Genomic DNA, 19,865 nt, shown 5'->3' with positions numbered 1-19,865 from the left:
TTGCCATTCAGTACCTAGACTGCTATAGTTGTCCTCCATCCCTTATTGCTCTGTTTCCCCACTTTTTTCACATAACCACTATCATGATCTTCTTTGATCACATCATTCCTTTGCCTACAATTCATCAGTGGCTTCCCAGCCACAGAATAGAATCTAAATTCCTTTTACCGCCTGCAAGTTTCAACACCACCTGCTTACCTCCTGCCTCTCAGACCTTCCCGCCTCACTCCCCAAGCACACTGGTCTCATCCTTGACTCCTAAGCTTGTCCTCACTTTTTGGCCTCTGTACTCCCTGCTTCGTCTTCCTGAAACACTTCAACCCAGTGGCCCCTTCTTATCCTGCAGACATCTGTTTCTCACATGAGGGGACTTAAAGTAAGCGTCTCCCACCTAATGGAAATCAACCCTGAATATTCATTGGAAGGACTGATGCTGAAGCTGAAGCTCCAATAGTTTGGCCATCACCAACTCATTGGAAAAGACCCTGATGCTGGGAAAGATTGAAGGCAGCAGGAGAAGGGGGCAACAGAGGATGAGATGGTTGGAGGGCATCACCAAGTCAATGGTCATGAGTTTAAGCAAACTCTGGGAGATGGTGAAAGAGAGGGAAGCCTGGTGCCCTACAGTCCATGGGGTTGCAAAGAGTCAGACGTGACTGAGTGACTGAACAACATCTCTCAACTATCACCACTGCTCCCTCATTGCCTATCATTCCATCTTGTTTGGGTTTTTTTAATAGCATTTGTCACAATATGTACTTCTCTTGTTTGTCTACTTGTTTATTTCTGGCTCTTCAACCCCTAGGAGAATGAAAGCTCCATGAGAGCAGAGCCTTCTCCCTTCTGTTCACTGAATTCCAGCATCTGCAAGGGTGCATGACACAGAGGAAGGTCTCAGTCAAACTCTGCATGGGGAGCTCATTAAGCTTTGATTTAATGACGCATAATGCTTCCAGTATAAACCTACCTAAAATAATACTGCCATTCTGCGAGAATCACAGACCTTTAGGGGCATTAGAAATATCTAATTTGCACCCGGTAAATGCTCTAGGACCAGGAAGGCTCATTAGCTGCCAGATGGCACACAGCTAATTAGTAGAGAGCTTAAACTAGGACTCAGTTTTCTTCATTCCAGTTCTAGCAGTTTCTGCTGAGGATGACCATATGTTTCTTCACCTGGAACCACCCCTGTTCATGCCTGTTGTCCTGGTATGGTTAATAACAACACTGTCTTTCTCTTTCAGAAGTGTCCCAGACTGAGTGATAAATGGTCACCTACGTATATCACAGCTTCTATAATTCTGAAATAAATCAACATCTTTTGTCTACCTAAAAAGTTATAATTTAAGAAATATGGCTTCCTGGGGTCATTCATTATCTAATTATACTTCCTTATTGCATAGAAATGCATTTATAGACACTCATACATAAAAATTATGCTATTTTTTGGAATATTAAGCTATTTGGTCACTTAGCTAATTAAAGCAATGACACATAGTGATGTCATAAGATGATTTCATTAATAATACTTGTGATTTACCACCATCTGATATTGTCTTTTTAGGATTCAGGCTAAAATCCCAGGCGCTAAAAGGCACACTGAGTAAGTGGATACCCCACCGGGGACTGAACACCAAGAGGAATGTCTGAAGTGGTAACAGCTCTGTCTTACATGTTACTGCAGATTGATTGTTTCTCCCCCCCAGTACCATAATCTTAGAGACAAACTTTAAAACAGCTGTTTTTAGGCTGTTTCTGTACCCTTAGGATATTTGAGTCACTTGTGTCAAGCACTAAAGTATAGCAAAAAGTGTATTAGATGTGGTTTTTAATTTTGTGTTGCTAAAAAAAAGTGCATGATGGTGAGAACCCAAGTTATCTTTCCTTCGTCGGTGTTCTTCTCTCTGCAATGCTTCTGTAGCTTCTCATGTTTCCTGTGGCTAGGCCTTTCCTGCCCAGTGCACTGATGCAATAGTGGAAATCGCTTCTATGTCCTTGGGTTGTTGGTTGGATTAATCTTTAATAACAATATATAGACTTGTAAACCGATGTTTAAGTGTTTTTCCAACACACACAACATAAAAATAAAAACAAGTCGACCGTACTTAGAGTAATCAGTTTTGTATAACTTAAAATAATTAAATAAATGAATAAACCCGAAAACAAACATGCAGTACTTTTGTTGTGTGAGACTGATGGGCTGATTTACATGTATGGTAACTAAAAAGTACCAGCATGTTAACTTTATTACAGTTTGTATTACTTTCTCTGTAGTTCCTAATGGACTTAATTATGGATTCTGGATATTTGCACTTATGTACTTGATACTGAATGCATAAATAAATGTTACTAAGTGTAGAAACTTCTCCCTCTCTTCTCGTGATCGCACCAGAAAACTCAATACTCTAAGAAATAGCATCTGTGGATGTGCCGGACAGGCTGAGACCAAGTACTCGCTTTGCTCCTGTTTCCAGAATCCACATAGTCCAACTCCAGCCTAGTATATGGCTCATTTGAGTTATTAATAGAAATCACTGGAGACTGGTAAAACTGGAAAACATTCTTCATATTGTACTTGGTGGGGCTTATGTAGATAATTTAAATGGTTTTTTTAAAAACTTGAACGTGATATAAATACTCCCATAAACTTCTTATAATAACATGCAACACTATACTAGCATAAAACAATTATAATTGCTATGAACTCTCTGTTTTGGTAATTATTTATTGAGCCTCTACTGTACTTGATACTGAGTGCCTAGCACTCAGAACAGGGTGGTGAATAAGAGAGACAATGAGTTCTGCCCTCACCAAGCTGAGTCTTTGGGGTTATTTACTGCTCTTTGCAGAAGTCCAGTTGCCTGTGTTATGTCACCGTTAAAGTCAAAGTCAAAGATGCTGGGGTAACGGGGGATGAAATTAGTAGCAGTGGGAGAAATAAAAATGGGAAAAAGGATCGTTACTTATAAAAAGCTGCCTTTGGGCAGTTTTGGACTTGCGTTCAATAAGCACTCGTGGAGTTACCCTTCTGTGCAAAATATTGTGACGAACACACAGTCAATTAACTTGACACTGCCAACAGCCAAGACTGGGGGAGATGGGAGGAGGTTATGTGGAAATGCTCACTAAGTCAAAAGCAGCTGAAAACAGCTGCAATATAAAACTAGAGCAAACAGAGGATTCTCAGAGGTAGACTTTGGGGCTGGGTTCTGATCTGGCTTTTTCCAGAGGGAGATGGTTCATATCCCAGTACGAAGAAAGAACATGGACTAAGATGCTGAGACGTGGGGGCATGTCTCAGTGAGTAATACGCTGTAAGGAGTATTACGCTGTAAGGAGTAATACGCTGTAAGGAGTATTACGCTGTAAGGAGTAATACGCTGTAAGGAGTATTACGCTGTAAGGAGTAATACGCTGTAAGGAGTAATACGCTGTAAGTAATACTCAGAGAACAGTGAGTAATACGCTGTAAGGAGCTTGAGTGGCAATGTAGGGCCAGGTAAGGCTGAAAGGGTGGGTTGAACCCATGCTAAAAAGAAACTTGAATGTTAAGGAGCTTGTGTTCTGTTTCTTAGATCTCAGAGAGTCAGATAGACACAGTGAGTGTGCATGATACTGGAGAGTAGAATATAGGAGGTAATTGTGATATAACTGACAGACAGGTGACGCATGACAGAGCTTCTGCTAGACAATGACAGTGACAATAGAAAGGATATATTCACCTGTCCCTCATCCTCTGTATCAGCTCAACATGCCTAGCACCCACTGTGCCCAGAGGAGCCACTCAGACAGATGACGTGGAGGGGGGTGGGATTGGAGATGGTGACTGGTTACATGTGGAAGTTCAAGACCAAGGCTAACCCTGAAAGTAAGCGCTTCCTTAAATTCTGCACGCTAGGCAGCTTGCCTGCATCGCCCTAACCCCAGCTCTGTTAAAGACTAGCTGATCACGAGAGTGCAATACCATTTTTCAGGTTATAAAGCCCAGAAGAGCTCATCTGGGGAAGGAAAAAAATAAACTTGGTGTGAGGCCTGCTTTTTTCATGGTTACTAGATAGAGGAGAGGATTGTGTGTGTGTGTGTGTGTGTGTGTGTGTGTGTGTGTGTTTCAGTGTCCAACCTCTGAGACAGAGTTTCTTCTAAACAGCTTTATTGTGTCAAATTAACCTTCAGAGTCTGCTTTTGCAGTATTTTCCTCCCTCCTGAGAGCCCAGAATTCCTTTCATAAGCAGCTGCTTATTCAGAGGATCTAATGAGGAATTCTGTTTGCTAGCAGTGGTGAAGACAGTTTCCTGAGGAAACTCCAGCCTGACAAAATGATAGGTATGGATGTAGAATTTAACAGGTGGACAACACAGGGCACAATGATCCTGCTTTATAGGTATCAATATCAAATGATATTGGAGATGATGGAAATAATGTGAGGACCCAATGACCAGGTAACAAGCAGACCAAGAATAGAGCCCTCAGGGGCCCAGAGTGAGTGAGGTTATCCTGAAAGCTGTGAACAATAGAAAATTCTTAGAACCTAAGCACAAGTTAAGCAAGAAGCGGGTGAGTAGGTGAAGAAGCCGTGGTGTGTTACAGATCATTTCAGGAAAAAAGGAAGTAGGATAGCTCATATTTTCTCTGCTCTTTCCCCACCATATCAGTTTCCTAGTATTACCCTAACAAAGTACCAACACCTGCGTGGCTTAAAATGACAGAAATTTATTGTGTCACAGCTCTGAAGGCTACAGGTCCAAAACCATGGTGCTGGCAGGGCCGCACTCGTCTCTGATAGCTCTGGAGAGGATTCTCCCTTGCCTCGTCTAGCTTCTGGTGGTGCCAACAGTCCACGGCATTCCTTGGCTTGTAGATGCATCACCCCAGGCCCAGGGCCATCTTCTCACTGAGTGTCTTCACATCACCTTCCCTCTGTGCCCAAATCTCCCCTTTCTATTAGGATGCCCAGTCACATGGATTAGGGCCCCCTCGTGACCTCATTTCAACGTCATTGCTCTGTAAAGATCCTATTTGCAGATCAGCTAACATTTTGAGATATTGGGGTTTGGTACTTCAACATAGGTTTTGTTGGGGACACAATTCAACTCATAGGCCTCCCTGAGCATGATAGTGGCCCTTAGAACACTGTGAAGGCTTTTCCTTCTGGGCAGAGCCCAGACCTGTTTCCCCAGTTGATTCTCACTATAGGGCATTACTACTGAGAAGTAGTGGAACAGCTCCTCCCTTACCTGAGTGTCCCTGAGTGTAGCTGGGTGCTGAGCCTTACTTCACTACCATGGAGTTCCAGCAGATGTCCCATTGTCACTGACTAGGGCAACTTCAGGCACTGGAACTTTAGCACTCCCTTCTGGAGAAGGGAAGGGCTACCCACTCCAGTATTCCTGCCTGGAAAATTCCATAGACAGAGGAGCCTGGCGGGCTACAGACCACGGGGTTGCAAAGAGTCAGACACGACCAAGCAACTAACACTTTCACTATTTTTTTTCTTTTCTAAGTATGGGAAGTAGGTGGATACAGGAGCTCCCACTGCAGTTTGGTATCAGCTAGTGTGCCTGGAGAATCCCAGGGACAGGGGAGCCTGGTGGGCTGCCGTCTATGGGGTCGCACAGAGTTGGACACGACTGAAGCGACTTAGCAGCAGCAGCAGCAGCAGTGTGGTTGTGGTTAAGGTGCAATAAACAAGCTCTGTAGATCTGGGCAAAGAGTCAGTTTGCCTTCACACTCCAGCCTTCTTATCTAGTGCTTTATATTGGCAGCAATCTCAAGCTCCTCACTATAATTTTTTCTTTAAAATTTTTTAGTTCAGTACATTCGACATTACAGAATTAATTTGGCGGGCCACATTTTCTTTGGTGAGTAAATTGAGATGAATTATTTTGTATCCTGTGTACCAGTTACCTTTTAAAAGAATTCTGCTGGAGTTAGTTCTCTCTGGTTGCTCCCCAATATGCTGAAAGGAGGTTTTCAAGTAGAAATGAAAGCACACTATATGACAACATGAGAAAAGTATATAAAAATCCAAGTAAGCATGAACAATCCTCTGCTGCTACCTTTCTAAAAGAGGATACCACCTGAAACATCAGTGACTTAAGCTAATAATAGTAATTTAAAAAATAAGACATTCTTGCTAAATATGGCTTTGGTTGTTTCTGGCCCAATTTAATTTCTGACTACTCTGCAGATGCTCACTTGAAAAACACTGGGTGCCATAATTGATAATGATATTCTGCTGCTGCTGCTGCTGCTGTTAAGTCACTCAGTCATGTCAAACTCTCTGTGACCCTATGGACTGTAGCCTGCCAGGCTCCTTTGTCCATGGGATTCCCAGGGCAAGAATACTGGAATGGGTTGCCATTTCCTTCTCCACAGGATCTTCCCAACCTAGGGATCGAACCTGCGTATCCTGCTTGGCAAGCATGCTCTTTACCAGTGAGTCACCTGGGAAGCCCTTACCCAGCCCCAACCCCTGCCCTGGTTACAGAGCCACAGCACAACACGAGCACAGCAAACAGTGCCCTAGTTCTGGAGTCAGAAGGACGTTAAGGGCCTAACCCAAGGTTATCCCCAAGGTCACTGAAGCTTTCATCTTAGTGTGATTTTCTGAAAAATAGGGTAATCATTATAATCACCCTAAAGAGTTATGATAAAGATTAAATAAGGCACAGAAACAGTTACAAAATGTACAGTTTCTCAAACATACCGCTTTGCAGGTGTGCTTCAAAACCTACTCTTCTTTCTCTGCCTTCAGGGCCATTTTCTTAAAAACAGGGGCCATATCTTGTGCATGAAAGTGAAAAAGTGAAAGGTGCTCAGTCGTGTCTGACTCTTGGTGACCCCATGGACTATACGTCCATGGAATTCTCCAGGCCAGAATACTGTAGTGGGTAGCCCTTCCCTTCTCTAGGGTATCTTCCCAACCCAGGGATCAAACCCAGGTCTCCTGCATTGCAGGCAGATTGTTTACCAGCTGAGCCACAAGGGAAGCTCAAGAATCCTGGAGTGGGTAGCCTATCCCTTCTCCAGCAGCTCTTTCTGACCCAGGAATTGAACTGGGGTCTCCTGCATTGCAGGTGAATTCTTTACCGATTTAGTCAAAGCACTAATTAGAGTGTTTGGTATAAACGCTCATTACATGCTGGCTGGAGTCATCAGAGAAACTGAACTTTTAGGGAAAACAGAGAAAAAGGAAGATCTCAGGAGAGTAGACAGCTGACTTCTCTGGATTCCTACCCCTATCTCTCCCCTTCCTCCTTTTATTTCTCTTCCCTCTTTTGCCTTGTCTCTCTCTGACCTCTTTTTTCTTCCACTAAGAGACTAATTAAAGAAGCCTGGCTCCTTCTCACCACTAGTGTCTCCCTTCCCCAAAGAGGCCTTCCCTGGTGCCACCTATGGGTTTCTTTATATAAGTTCAGTGCCCAGCTCGATGCCCAGAACACAGCCTGCACATCCCAAACATGTAAACCAATGAGTCCGATGCCAACACGTGCGGCCACACCTTTCTCTGGTAACCTGACGAGCATCTTTCTCTGCAGAGCCTCAGAATCCTCCCTAACTGAGCACTCCAGGCAGTCACTCATATCAAGCAGAAATAACATGGATATAAAGCCCATTCCCCATCTCTGGGACAGCAATTGTTGATTTAATTGCAGTAATTGTCACTAAGGGTTGAATGACCAAGAGGTTTAAGGAAGGCAAGGGTTGCGAAAGGACATTAACATTTGTATTTCAGAAGAAATGTTTCTTATTTTCCATTTAGTAGAAATAAAAGATGGGAAATAGCATGTACTCTGTGCTAAGCACATTGTTATTTACTTAAGCTTCATAATCCCAGGATGTAAAATTCAGTTTTACAGATAAAGAATGGAGATTAAGAGGTAAACTACCTAAACCAATCTAAAACCACCAGCAAATGATGCCATGAGTATTTGACTCAAATCTATTTAGCCCCAGGAAATTGCTGATGATGGATAAAAACAAGTGTTCAAGAGACAAAGTTGAAAAGGAGAGCCCTTATAAAGCGTTGTTACAAACAGTGACATGGTCTGCCTTTCCTTGGAGATGCTCTGCTATCCTTGTTTGGCATAACTTCATCAGGGACACTAATCCCATCTGTTTGCTTCTCTAACCATCTGGCATTACCTAGGGGACACGGTCTTCCTGCCATTTCACCACAAATGACTGTGTGATAGAATTGCTGTAGCTGAGAAGTGCAGCCTGATCACAAGACAGGTACTTTAGAAGCTGTGCAAAGCCCAAGGGTTACGGAATCTTTGCCTAACATGCAAGCATCTTGCAGACTAGGCATAAAGCCAATACAAAGCCAATATGAAGGCTTAAATGGGGGAAATCCTACTGGTACCAATGAGCAAAGATCAAGCCCCCCTTTCTATTCAATGCTAAAAGCTTCACTGATTCCTTTACCACCCCTAGGAAAGGCCCACCCAGCCAGCTGTTTGGACCTAATGTTTGGGTTAGTTTGGACCTCATGTTGGGGTTAGTTTGAGAATGCATGTGTGTCTGACATTCCTTGGGTAACTGTCCAGCTGTTCTGAAGCCTCTTCTCTCCTGTCACCTGCACAGAAGCTGGAAACTCAGATACCCCTTGTCCTAACCTCCCTTTGATGGGCAGCCAGTGTGTAGGACTCTGGCCAGATTTCCTTCCCCGATGGAAGAGGAGAGGGAGGGGCTTCCACAGGTGGATCCTTTCCACTCTTCCCCACTTTGTACAAGGGCATGCCGTCCGGGGTTGCAGTAGCCATCTGTGACCATAAGGCAATAAGCCTAAAGGTGAAACACAACATGCCAAAAAGTGGCAGGGCATTAAGATAAATCCTGCTGATCAACCTTGATGGGCAGACAGGGCCATGTGCCTGTGTTGTTGTTATTCAGTTGCTAAGTTGTGTCCGGCTCTTTGCAACCCCATGGACTGCAGCATGCCAGGCTTCCCTGACCTTCACCATCTCCTGGAGCTTGCTCAAACTCACGTCCATCGAGTCGGTGATGCCATCCAACCATCTCATCCTCTGTCGTCCCCTTCTCCTGCCTTCAATCTTTTCCAGCATCAGGCTTTTTCCATTGAGTTAATTCTTCGAATCAGGTAACCAAAGTATTGGAGTTTCAGCTTCAGCATCAGTCCTTTCCATGAATATTCAGGACTGATTTCCTTTAGGATTGACTGGTTGGATCTCCTTGATGTCCAAGGAACTCTCAAGAGTCTTCTGCAACACCACAGATCAAAAGCATCAATTCTTTGGCACTGAGCCTTCTTTATGGCCCAACTCTCACAACTGTCCATGACTATTGGAAAAACCGTAGCTTTGACTATATGGACCTAATATGGGCACATACCCTTTCATGGATCACAGCCTTGTTGTGGCAAAGGGCTTGCATAATTCAATGAAGCTCTGAGCCATGCTGGGCAGGGCCATCCAAAATGGACAGGTCATAGTGAAGAGTTCTGACAAAACATGGGCCACTGGAGGAGGGAATGCAAACCACTCCAGTATTCGTAGCACAAGAACCCCATGGACTGTATGTACCCACATTAGTCCCTGTATTTGTTATCATTAGGGTCAGAGTAAGGAAGACAGACTCTATTTTCTTGAATTTTTACTCCTCAGGAGGATTTGAGCATAGTCCAGTATTGAACCATCAGAGATCCTTAAATTCTGAGCAGAGCAAAGCATTGAAACATGCAACCACTTCCTATACATGAGATGTTTAACCAAGACTGGGACCTTGACCTGGTTTAACCCAGGGTCTAGAAACACAACCAAGAAGTTGAGGTTTTCCCTAGAGGTACCAGATTTATGCAGAGGCAGGAACAAGAGCGTGTCATCATCAAATACCATATAAACCTCAAATACTGTAGGAACTGCAAATATACCAGAATACAGGATCATCAACACTCCTGTGCAAGTTAGGGGTCAAACTCATGCAGCAGCTGGATTCTTTGATGACCCTGTCAGCAACAGGGGAAGCAGAAGCAAACCTGCTTATCATAACTAAAAAAACAAATGTCAGCATGGGACTGGGGTATTCTATTGTGCTGTTCTGCTCCTGAGTTAAAGTCTGCCTGAAAAATATTGACTGGAAGAGAGAAGTGTCTGTTTATGTCACCAGAGAAAAACAGGAGAGAAGTCGGGCCTGACTTCTGGCCCGGTGAACACCATCTATGGCTACTGAAGGATAAGAATGCTTCTTCATGTTCTCAACTATTTTAAGTTTGTGAATTTTCTTTTTAAAAAAGTTTTTTTTTTTTTTAAATAATAATAAAATGCTTTACTGTCTTTTGTAATTACAAAGGTATGCAACGCCCCCTCAGGGATTGGCCTCACTCATAGACAGTGGAGAACAATGTGATCCAAATGAAGTGATAAGTAGGAAGAATATTCTGGTGACAGCAAAAAGGTTGGCTTAGGGTGGTCCAGTCAGGATAGTTCAAGCAGAGGAATTTACCACAGGAAATTTGCTACAAGGGCTATAGAAACCAGAGGGAAGGAACATAAAGGAGATCCCAGAGACCGGAAAGCTGCCGCAAATCTGGTCCATGCCCACATGCCTGCACTGACTGATATACAGCTGGAGACTGCTAGAGGCACTGATTCCCACTCTTGCCACCTCGGGAGCCGCCAAAGTTGCTGGGACACAGTCGATTGCGGTGGCCTGAAACTGCCACTCCAGGGGATGGCTTCTCTGCCAGCTAATCTCCCAGCAGTGTCTGCAAGCAGCCAACAAGTGTGTTTGAGGAATGTGGTTTCTAGACATCCTCCCCCTGACACACAGAGAAAAACACAGAAGGGCAGGGATAGATCTGAATGTCAAATCTTGCAGAAGGGACCCAGGAAGGAGGCCAGGATGTGGATCTCCATGGAGGAAGGAGGCCTGGATTCTGGAGCTAGCTCTGCTGTTGATGTGCTGTGTCCTCTCCAAGGCGGTATAGCACAATGATCCAGGACATACATATACTCTGTGTCCTCATAAGCAAAGTGGGGAATAACACCCACCCCAAAGGATGGTTATGAGGGTTAAATAGGATACTGTGGGTGAAGCAGGACAAGGCCTGCAAGATAGTCCCATTCAACAATATAGTTGTTATGTTATTTTCCCTTTGATTTCAATTTCAATCTGTAAAGAAAAGTGAAGAAGGAGGGGTTAAATCATCTTTGCTACTCTCTAACCAGCCAGAGGAAAGAGGAACTAACAGTTACTCTCAATCTGAGCCTGATTCAGGGGTGGATTTTAGAGACACAGAGAAAAATTAATAATATCCCTGCCTTGAAAGAGCTCACAGTTGAATGAGAAAGCAGAAGAAATTCACTGATTCAAGGTAAAATGTGCTCAGGGTAGAAGGTCTCCAGGGAAAGGTCTTGAAGAATACAATGATGGGTTTTGTAGCATAATGGAAAGATTTACACAGGCTCCACTTTAAACTCAAAATGATTATCTGGTGACCCTGGGCAATTCACTTAGTCATCCCTGCCTCAGTTTCTTCGTCTGTTTAAGTGGAGATTATAAAAGAACTGTCCTTACATAGCCGGTGTGGACATTAGGGAGCTGTACATAAAGCTCCTCCCTTTAGTACCTAGCACTGAAATGCGCTCAAACATGATCAGATTCCCCCCCCCTCCCCACCCCGGTCCGTGAGAAGGGCACAAGTGTTCAGCTACAAGGCCTGAACTAGAGAAATGGAAATGCAAAGAGGAAATGACGGCTAAAGAGGGTCTCATAGCTACAAGATCCCTTAATTATTGTGGATAAAGTTAGAGAAACTGGCTAGGCACCCACCCCAGGTGAGAGGCACGAGCTGGCGCAGTGCCTCAGCGTCCGCGTTGCCCGTGGCAACCGGCAGTCCTTACCTCTGGCCTGGTCGAAAATGCGCAAGAGCAGTAAGATGGCTCTGAGCTCCTGGTCCCCGGAGCTGGGGTTAGGCAGCGAGAAGGCGCTGCCGGTGGCCGCCGTCTCCACTGGCCCCTCCCTGGAATTATGCACCTTCCCCTCCACGCTGGGCTCCTCGGTAGCGACCGACGCTCTTGAGCAGCTCCTTGTTGTGGGTGAGCGGCCCTTGGGCTCTCAGAGGGACATCTCCGAAGTGGTGCTTAGAGAGCATGAAGCGGAAACCCTAGAGGGAACCTTCTCCAGCTGGTTGTGGGGGAGATGGGCGACAGAGTGGGACCCGAGGCTCAGCTCACACTAGTAGCTGGTGACAAATCCCAGACAAATCCTGAACTCCCAGGCTATTGCCGTTTCCTTGTAATTAGAATGCCCAACTGCATTTAGGCTATGTGTTTAATTTCACTTCGTCTCTTTCTTGCTTTTTCTTGGCAAGTTAACTTTCTCCAACACTTAGTCATGGCAAACTGGAGACTTTAACTGGTAAATCAGAAAGTGAGTGTTCAAGAAGCTCCTGTTGCCTTAGGCAAGGAACTGTGTATTAAGCACAAATACTTTTTCTGCTAACAATTTCTGGACTATCAGAAAATTTGTCATAGGAGAAAGCTTCATTATGCTTTCTTGCCCTAAGTGTGAGTTATAAAATATGTAGCTATCCAGTCCAGTTGCAAGTGGGAACATGCTTGTACTCATTCATTCCATAGAAGAATCGAAAGGAGATAATGAAGGACAGGAAGTCTGGCATGCTGCAGTTCATGGGGTCACAAAGATTCAGGCATGACTTATCAACTGAACAACAGCAAGCCAAGCATGCCTGTCCCTCCCTAACACACACTTGCTTGGAACCTCAGGAACTGGTTTTCACTCGGTTTGAGAACTTAGTCCATTAAGAGAATCCAAGCTCCCTGGAATGAAGGGCAGAAAACAGCATTTCTTCTGGGAGGTGAGGATGGCCACTCAGGGCATGGACTCTGGAGTCACACGCTTTGTGTCTGAATCCAGACTCAATCAGTGATAGGTTCTGTCACCTAAAGCACATCACATAACCTCAAGTCTTAGATCTCTCACTTGTGAAATGGGAAGCATCATGGAGTTATAGCAATCAATTTAGATTATACAAACATGTGAAAAATTAAGCTTATCAAACTCATGCTGCACATGAGGATGCAGGCCTGGAATCTGTTTAGACAGAATTTGTATAATGCGATGGTGACAGAGCCAAGGTGAGTGGAGTTTCCTCTGTTGGCTCTCCTCTTCCTTTTTTCTTTTCCTTCTTCTCTGTCTGCATGTATCTTGTCTTCCTTACTTTTGCGAACATTTTCCAAACCTCTCTTCTCGTGTGTTTTCATCTTACAGTATGTGAGAGAAAGGTAATATCTTTTATATGGCAGTGAATGAAAGGGGTTAAAAACTCTTATCTAACTCACACCTACCGGTTTCACAAATATTTACTCTCACCCCATGATCAAAATACTGGCACAGAAGTGAAAATGACATGATGGATTTTTAAAGAATTAAGTGTTTTTTGGTAAAATATTACATTTAGGATATATATATGTGTGTGTACATATATATATATATACACACACACATGAGGAGAACATGGCAACCCACTCCAGTATTCTTGCCTGGAGAATCCCCATGGATGGAGGAGCCTGGCAGGCTACAGTCCATGCGGTCACAAAGAGTCAGACATGACTGAAGCGACTCAGTAGCAGCAGCAGCATATATATACATACAAATATATATATGAAGACTTTCTTAAGCCCACATTATGGGCATGTTATATTTATCCCTTTCATAAAATATTTATTGAATTATTGAATTTTTTGTCCTATACTATACAGATTCCTTCTTTCTACCATGAATTATACAAAGGTGGAAACTTAAGAGGAGGCTGGCCTCAAGAAACATGAAGTATATCCCTAAATTTGTACACTGTAAAATAAGAAATAATAAGTACATAAGAGATTCATATTATTTACTATAAAAATTAAGAGAAGATGTAATTTTCAACTGATTAAGCATTTGAGCTAGACCTTTAAGGGTTAAATAGGATTTGGATAGATAAGTAAGAGATCTTAATTTTCTGATTTTTTTTTTAGAACAATCACTGCAAAGTGACTATTTTAAATGCAATGAAGAAGCTAAGAACTTTCTTAAGGACGTTGCTATCGCTGTTAAGAAATTGGTATTGTATTACCTATAAGAGCTACTTTTTCAATCTTCCACTTATTTCTTCTTCAAACTTTAATTTAGTACCAACTCTGTTCAACGTACTTCAGTAGATGAATAAGGAAAACATTTGCCCTGAATGAAAATTTCTCTCAGTTTACTAACATTTGCACCAGTGTGGATCAGCCGTGGATTGCTGCCCAGTTTCCCAGGCAGAGCACTGAGTTAAGGACCTGTGCTATGCAAGAGGGCAAGACTGTTCAAGAGAAGAGGCCCTGGTGATAACAGAGCTCAGTTAAGAGTGAGTCACGTGCCATCAATATGTGAACATTGCTTAAAACCAGCAAACAACCTCTGGGATAAACTGCATGCATAGTGCCAATTTTCCCAAGTCTCTATAAGCACTTCCTCACAAAACTGGTGAAAGATTGTTCGGGACTTACTCCATTAACATAGACAGTGCTTTTCAATGAAAGCAAACAGGTTCTCTTTCAGTTATGCTAACTGGGCCCCATCAAAGTAATATTTAAAGACTTTCCTTTTGAAGTGTCACAACCATGTCTATTTGGCCTTGGCCCTGAATGATATTTCAGAAAGGTGACATCCCATTTGATTTAAAAATATTGAGTAAAAATCTCCTACGTATCAAATATCTTAAAATGTAGAAATATGGCTATAAAATAAATGAGTCTACAGATTGCTGAAAAAAGTTAATCTCGTTACTTTGTATTTTTATGGAATTATACGTAGTTGTACATGTATACTACAGAATTTGATTTTATAATCCCAGTAAATTAAGTACATATATGTAAACACTGAGAGTTTGTGTGTGTGGTACTGCGTTGTGATCCTGGGAAACCTTTTCCTTGTTTTGTTCTTTTATTAAAATGTTATGTCTTTCTCCAGGATTTGAAAAGTTAAAGTATTTATTTTGGCTTATTAAAGTATTTAGCATGTCTCCATATACCATATGATCTGTGAAATCCCTTAAATAGAGATAAATCCTCTCATTTTTTACGGTAACATTTTCACTATAATAAAAACATTGTGTGTTTACCATGGGAAAGTTAAGGAAAAATAGACAAGCAAAAGGAAGAAAGTGTAAAAAACATCATGATCCCACCCTAAAATAATCATGATTAACTCTTTGATGGATGTCTTTCCTACTTTCAGGATATAGATGATGCCTGTATTGAATTTTATTTTTTACCAGAAAAATGATCATACTAAATATACAGTAAGACAACCTGCTTTTTATGATTCATAAAATATAATGGCACTTTTTCAGATCATAAAGAACTATACCCACTACCACCATTTATTTGAAACAGTTTATCTGTTATTTCCACTATCAGATTGTCAATTTTTTAAATGTTTTCCCTTTTTTTAAAATAGTCCCACATATATATCCCCACCTGACTATTTGTTTGGATTTTTAGGTAGATATTAGAAAACTATCATTCTTTTTATACCTAAGCATGCTTTTACAGTCATGTTCCAGTTTATTAAGGAGATTTTTCTCAATGTCACTCTTTTTTAGGAGTCTTTCCTAAAACAGAACACACACATAGTGAAAAAATAATTTCTGAGTAGAAGAAATTAAAAGATAAATGAAGAAAGATACCTTAAAATCTGATTGGAGAACAATTATTTCCCACTTTCTATTCCAAATAAAAATGACAGCAAAAGATGTTTACTGAAAAGCAAATTTTGATGTCTGAAAACATTTGTGGGCATTGTTTAGGAAATCAATCTCATTATTTTAATGTCTTAACTTTTTAAATATGTAACTTACATTTTCAGGAAGAAATGAGAAAGTCCACAATAGATCTTCTGGAAATTGAAAGCATGGAACTCAGCAGATTATATTTTGTGTTGGAAACTCTCCCCACTAGTGTTAGCAGAGAACTGGAAGGTACTTTGAGTTTATGAACTGTAGAAATTTAGTTTATCTTATAAGGCAGTAATCTAGTACTTGTAGCAAGATGAGTTGAATAGTTATTCCATATCAAAAAATAGCCAGAAAGAGTATATAAGACACATACAGTGAGATCCATAATATGTTTCCCTTTTAAGTGGGATAACATATATGAGTTGAATTTATATAATTATTATAAATAGACTAAAGTCAATATTTGTCCTTTTGTGACTGGCTTATTTCACTTGGCATGTCTTTAAGGGTAATTCACGTTGTAGCATATGCCAGAATTTCTTTTACAGATGAACAATATTCCATTGTATGTATATACCATGGTTTGTTTATCCATTCATCCATCAGTAGACCCTTGCATTATTTCCATTTTTTAGCTATTGTAAATTATGTAGTTACAAAAAATAAAAATAACAATTATAATAGTAAATAACAGTGCTGTTACAAACGTGTGCTTATATCCATTGTATCAAGTGTGCAAATATCTATTCAAGTCTCCTTCCAACTCTTTGGGTAGAAATGTAGAAGGGAATTGCTGGATTGTATGGTAATACAGTAATTTTGTGTTTAATTTTCCAAGAAGCTGTCATATTGCTTTCCACAGTGACTGCAACATTTTACCTTCATTTGCACAATGCAAAAGCATTCCAATTTTTCTACATTCTTGCCAGCACTTGCTATTTTCTGTTTTTGTTTTAAATAACAGCCACCCTACTGGATAAGAATTGCTGTTTCTTGTGGTTTTGATTGGCACTTCCCTCATGATTAGTGATGCTGAGCATCTTTTCATGTGCTTATTGGCCATTGGTATATCTTCTTTGGGAAAATGTCTGTTTATTTCCTTTGCCCATTTCTTAATTAGGTTATTTGCTTCATTATTGTTGAGCTGTGGGAATTCTTTATACATTCAGGATGTTAACCCCTTTTCAGATGTATAATTTGCAAGGATTTTGTCCCATTCAATGGGCTACTTTATCACTCTTGTTGATAATGACTTTTGATACACAGAGGTTTTTAATTTTGACATAGTCCCGTTTATCTATATTTTCACTTGTTGCCTGTGCTTTTGGTGTCATATCCAACAAATCATGCCTAAATCCAATGTTATGAAGATTTCACCTATGTTTTCTTCTAAGCATTTTATAGTTTTAGCTCTTATATTTAGGCCTTTAATCCATAGTGAGTTAAATTTTGTATTTGTTGTAAGATCAGACTCCAACTTTATTTTTCCAGCTGCCAGGAGTGTTGGCTGAAGCTCATAGCTCAGTTCCTCTGCAGGAATTGTCCTTGACAAAAGAGAAAGGCTTCAGTCCAGGTTACAGCCTCCCCTAGTGCTGCCTGCGTTCAGTGACTGCTCACCGGGGGAGCACAAGGTTCCGCCTCTCTCCATCACTGTAGAGTACCTCCGAAGTGTCACTGCAGCTTCAAAACTCATTATCATTTAAACCCTCCACCCTTCTGCAACTCTTATCTCCTCAGAGGAGATGTTCCCCAGCTCTATACAAATTTAAAAATTTGTTTCCTAGGGAGCCCAACCTAAAACAGTGGTCTAAATAAACTGAAAAAAAAAAAAAAAAGATTTTTAAAGTAGCTGTTCCAGTTATCCATTTATTGCCTTGCAGCTCCGAATCTACCTTCATTGTCTGCTCTGTCATAAGACAGTTGGGTCCTGTAAGTTTCTCCCTTTGCTAGTAGGCCCAGTATTAGCTTTGTTAGTACAGGGCACTGGAGGGACACTGGAGGAAGAGGGGGTTCTCTTCGTGTTCCAGTGTGCTCAGCTTGGCCAGCTCCTGCAGTGCAGGTAACTTCTCCCAGCAGCATGCAGCAGCCCTCAGTGCCTGGAAGCTCCCACCCATATGCCTCGGGCAGCTTCATGGTGGATTGCTACCAGTGTGGCACCTCCCTGTGAAGCTTCTCTGGCACTGTTTGCAGTGAGTTCTGAAGTGTAACAATTCCCTGTGGGCAGGTCTCCCCAGTGCCCCCAGAAGCCATATTTCTAGTAAGTTCTGCCAACCCAGCATTTCATGAAGTTCTTTGCCATCCAATGATCCACAGCCCTCTTCAGTGGGGTCTGGATCTTGGGACTGGAGGTGCTGCTTCCTAGAAGGCACTCTATCTCGGCCTTCGGGATAGTGCTGCTCCTTGTGCTGGGTATTGCTGAATTCTTTAGAGTCCTCTTTGTGTGTGCTGTGCTAAACTGCTTCAGTCGTGTCTGACTCTTTGCGACCCCATGGACTGTAGCCCACTCGGCTACCCTGTCCATGGGATTCTCCAGGCAAGAATACTGCAGTGGGTTGCCATGCCCTGCCCCAGGAGGTCTTCCTGATCCAGGGATCGAACCCACACTCTGCACTGGAAGATGGGTTCTTTACCACTAGCGCCACCTTACTTTCTTACTATTCATTCTCTCATTACTCTAATTCTCTAAAGTGAAGTGAAGTGAAAGTCACTCAGTCGTGTCTTACTTTTTGCAGCCCATAGACTGAAGTCCATGGAATTCTCCAGGCCTGAATACTGGAGTGGGTAGCCTTTCCCTTCTCCACGGGATCTTCCCAACCCAGGGATCAAACCCAGGTCTCCTGGATTGCAGGCAGATTCTTTACCAACTGAGCTAATTCTCTGATCAGATCAGATCAGATTAGATCAGTCGCTCAGTCATGTCCGACTCTTTGCGACCCCATGAATCTCAGCACGCCAGGCCTCCCTGTCCATCACCAACTCCCGGAGTTCACTCAGACTCACGTCCATCAAGTCAGTGATGCCATCCAGCCATCTCATCCTCTGTCGTCTTCTCCTCCTGCCCCCAATCCCTCCCAGCATCACAGTCTTTTCCAGTGAGTCAACTCTTCGCATGAGGTGGCCAAAGTACTGGAGTTTCAGCTTTAGCATCAGTCCTTCCAAAGAAATTCCAGGGCTGATCTCCTTCAGAATGGACTGGTTGGATCTCTTTGCAGTCCAAGGGACTCTCAAGAGTCTTCTCCAACACCACACTTCAAAAGCATCAATTCTTCAGCACTCAGCCTTCTTCACAGTCCAACTCTCACATCCATACATTACCACTGGAAAAACCATAGCCTTAACTAGACGAACCTTTGTTGGCAAAATAATGTCTCTGCTTTTGAATATGCTATCTAGGTTGGTCATAACTTTCCTTCCAAGGAGTAAGCGTCTTTTAATTTCATGGCTGCAGTCACCATCTGTAGTGATTTTGGAGCCCAGAAAAATAAAGTCTGACACTGTTTCCACTGTTTCCCCACCTATTTCCCATGAAGTGGTAGGACTGAATGCCATGATCTTCGTTTTCTGAATGTTGAGCTTTAAGCCAACTTTTTCACTCTCCACTTTCACTTTCATCAAGAGGCTTTTGAGTTTCTCTTCACTTTCTGCCATAAGGGGGGTGTCATCTGTATATCTGAGCTTATTGATATTTCTCCTGGCAATCTTGATTCCAGCTTGTGTTTCTTCCAGCCCAGCGTTTCTCATGATGTACTCTGCATATAAGTTAAATAAACAGGGTGACAGTATACAGCCTTGACAAACTCCTTTTCCTATTTGGAACCAGTCTGTTGTTCCATGTCCAGTCCTAACTGTTGCTTCCTGACCTGCATACAAATTTCTCAAGAGGCAGATCAGGTGTTCTGGTATTCCCATCTCTTTAAGAATTTTCCACAGTTTACTGTGATCCACACAGTCAAAGATACAGTTAATAATTCCTGATGTTAAAATTTCGCTATTCAATGTGAGATTTCTATCTCCCAATTAGATTCTGAATGATATAGTCAGTTATGAAACAATATGCTCAGTTAGTTGACAGGGAAAATCCAGCAAACTCCTACATGCTGATAAAAAATAAAACTTAAAA

General features: G+C 42.2%; 2 protein-coding genes across 3 annotated transcripts in view; both read left to right on the top strand.

Moving 5' to 3' along the window:
• The window catches only part of RTN1 (reticulon 1), a 243,951-nt gene extending 241,586 nt beyond the window's left edge, over positions 1-2,365 (top strand). For both annotated transcript variants that reach the window (XM_027554237.1, XM_027554238.1), the window contains one exon: positions 1,565-2,365. In XM_027554237.1, the coding sequence (XP_027410038.1) occupies positions 1,565-1,607 (43 nt within the window). In that variant the 3' untranslated portion in view covers positions 1,608-2,365. The remainder of the gene's footprint in view (positions 1-1,564) is intronic.
• A 9,286-nt stretch (positions 2,366-11,651) lies between these two features.
• Positions 11,652-19,865, top strand: part of CCDC175 (coiled-coil domain containing 175) — a 74,431-nt gene continuing 66,217 nt past the window's right edge. The window contains exons 1-3 of the mRNA XM_027554231.1: positions 11,652-12,059; positions 14,004-14,089; positions 15,877-15,988. Coding sequence (XP_027410032.1) covers positions 11,882-12,059; positions 14,004-14,089; positions 15,877-15,988 — 376 coding nt within the window. The 5' untranslated portion in view covers positions 11,652-11,881. The remainder of the gene's footprint in view (positions 12,060-14,003; positions 14,090-15,876; positions 15,989-19,865) is intronic.

The sequence above is a fragment of the Bos indicus x Bos taurus genome, chromosome 10 (assembly GCF_003369695.1).
Source record: "Bos indicus x Bos taurus breed Angus x Brahman F1 hybrid chromosome 10, Bos_hybrid_MaternalHap_v2.0, whole genome shotgun sequence".
Classification (NCBI taxonomy): domain Eukaryota; kingdom Metazoa; phylum Chordata; class Mammalia; order Artiodactyla; family Bovidae; genus Bos; species Bos indicus x Bos taurus.
Note: the sequence above shows the minus strand (reverse complement) of the source record. Positions and strands in the feature narration are given on the sequence as shown.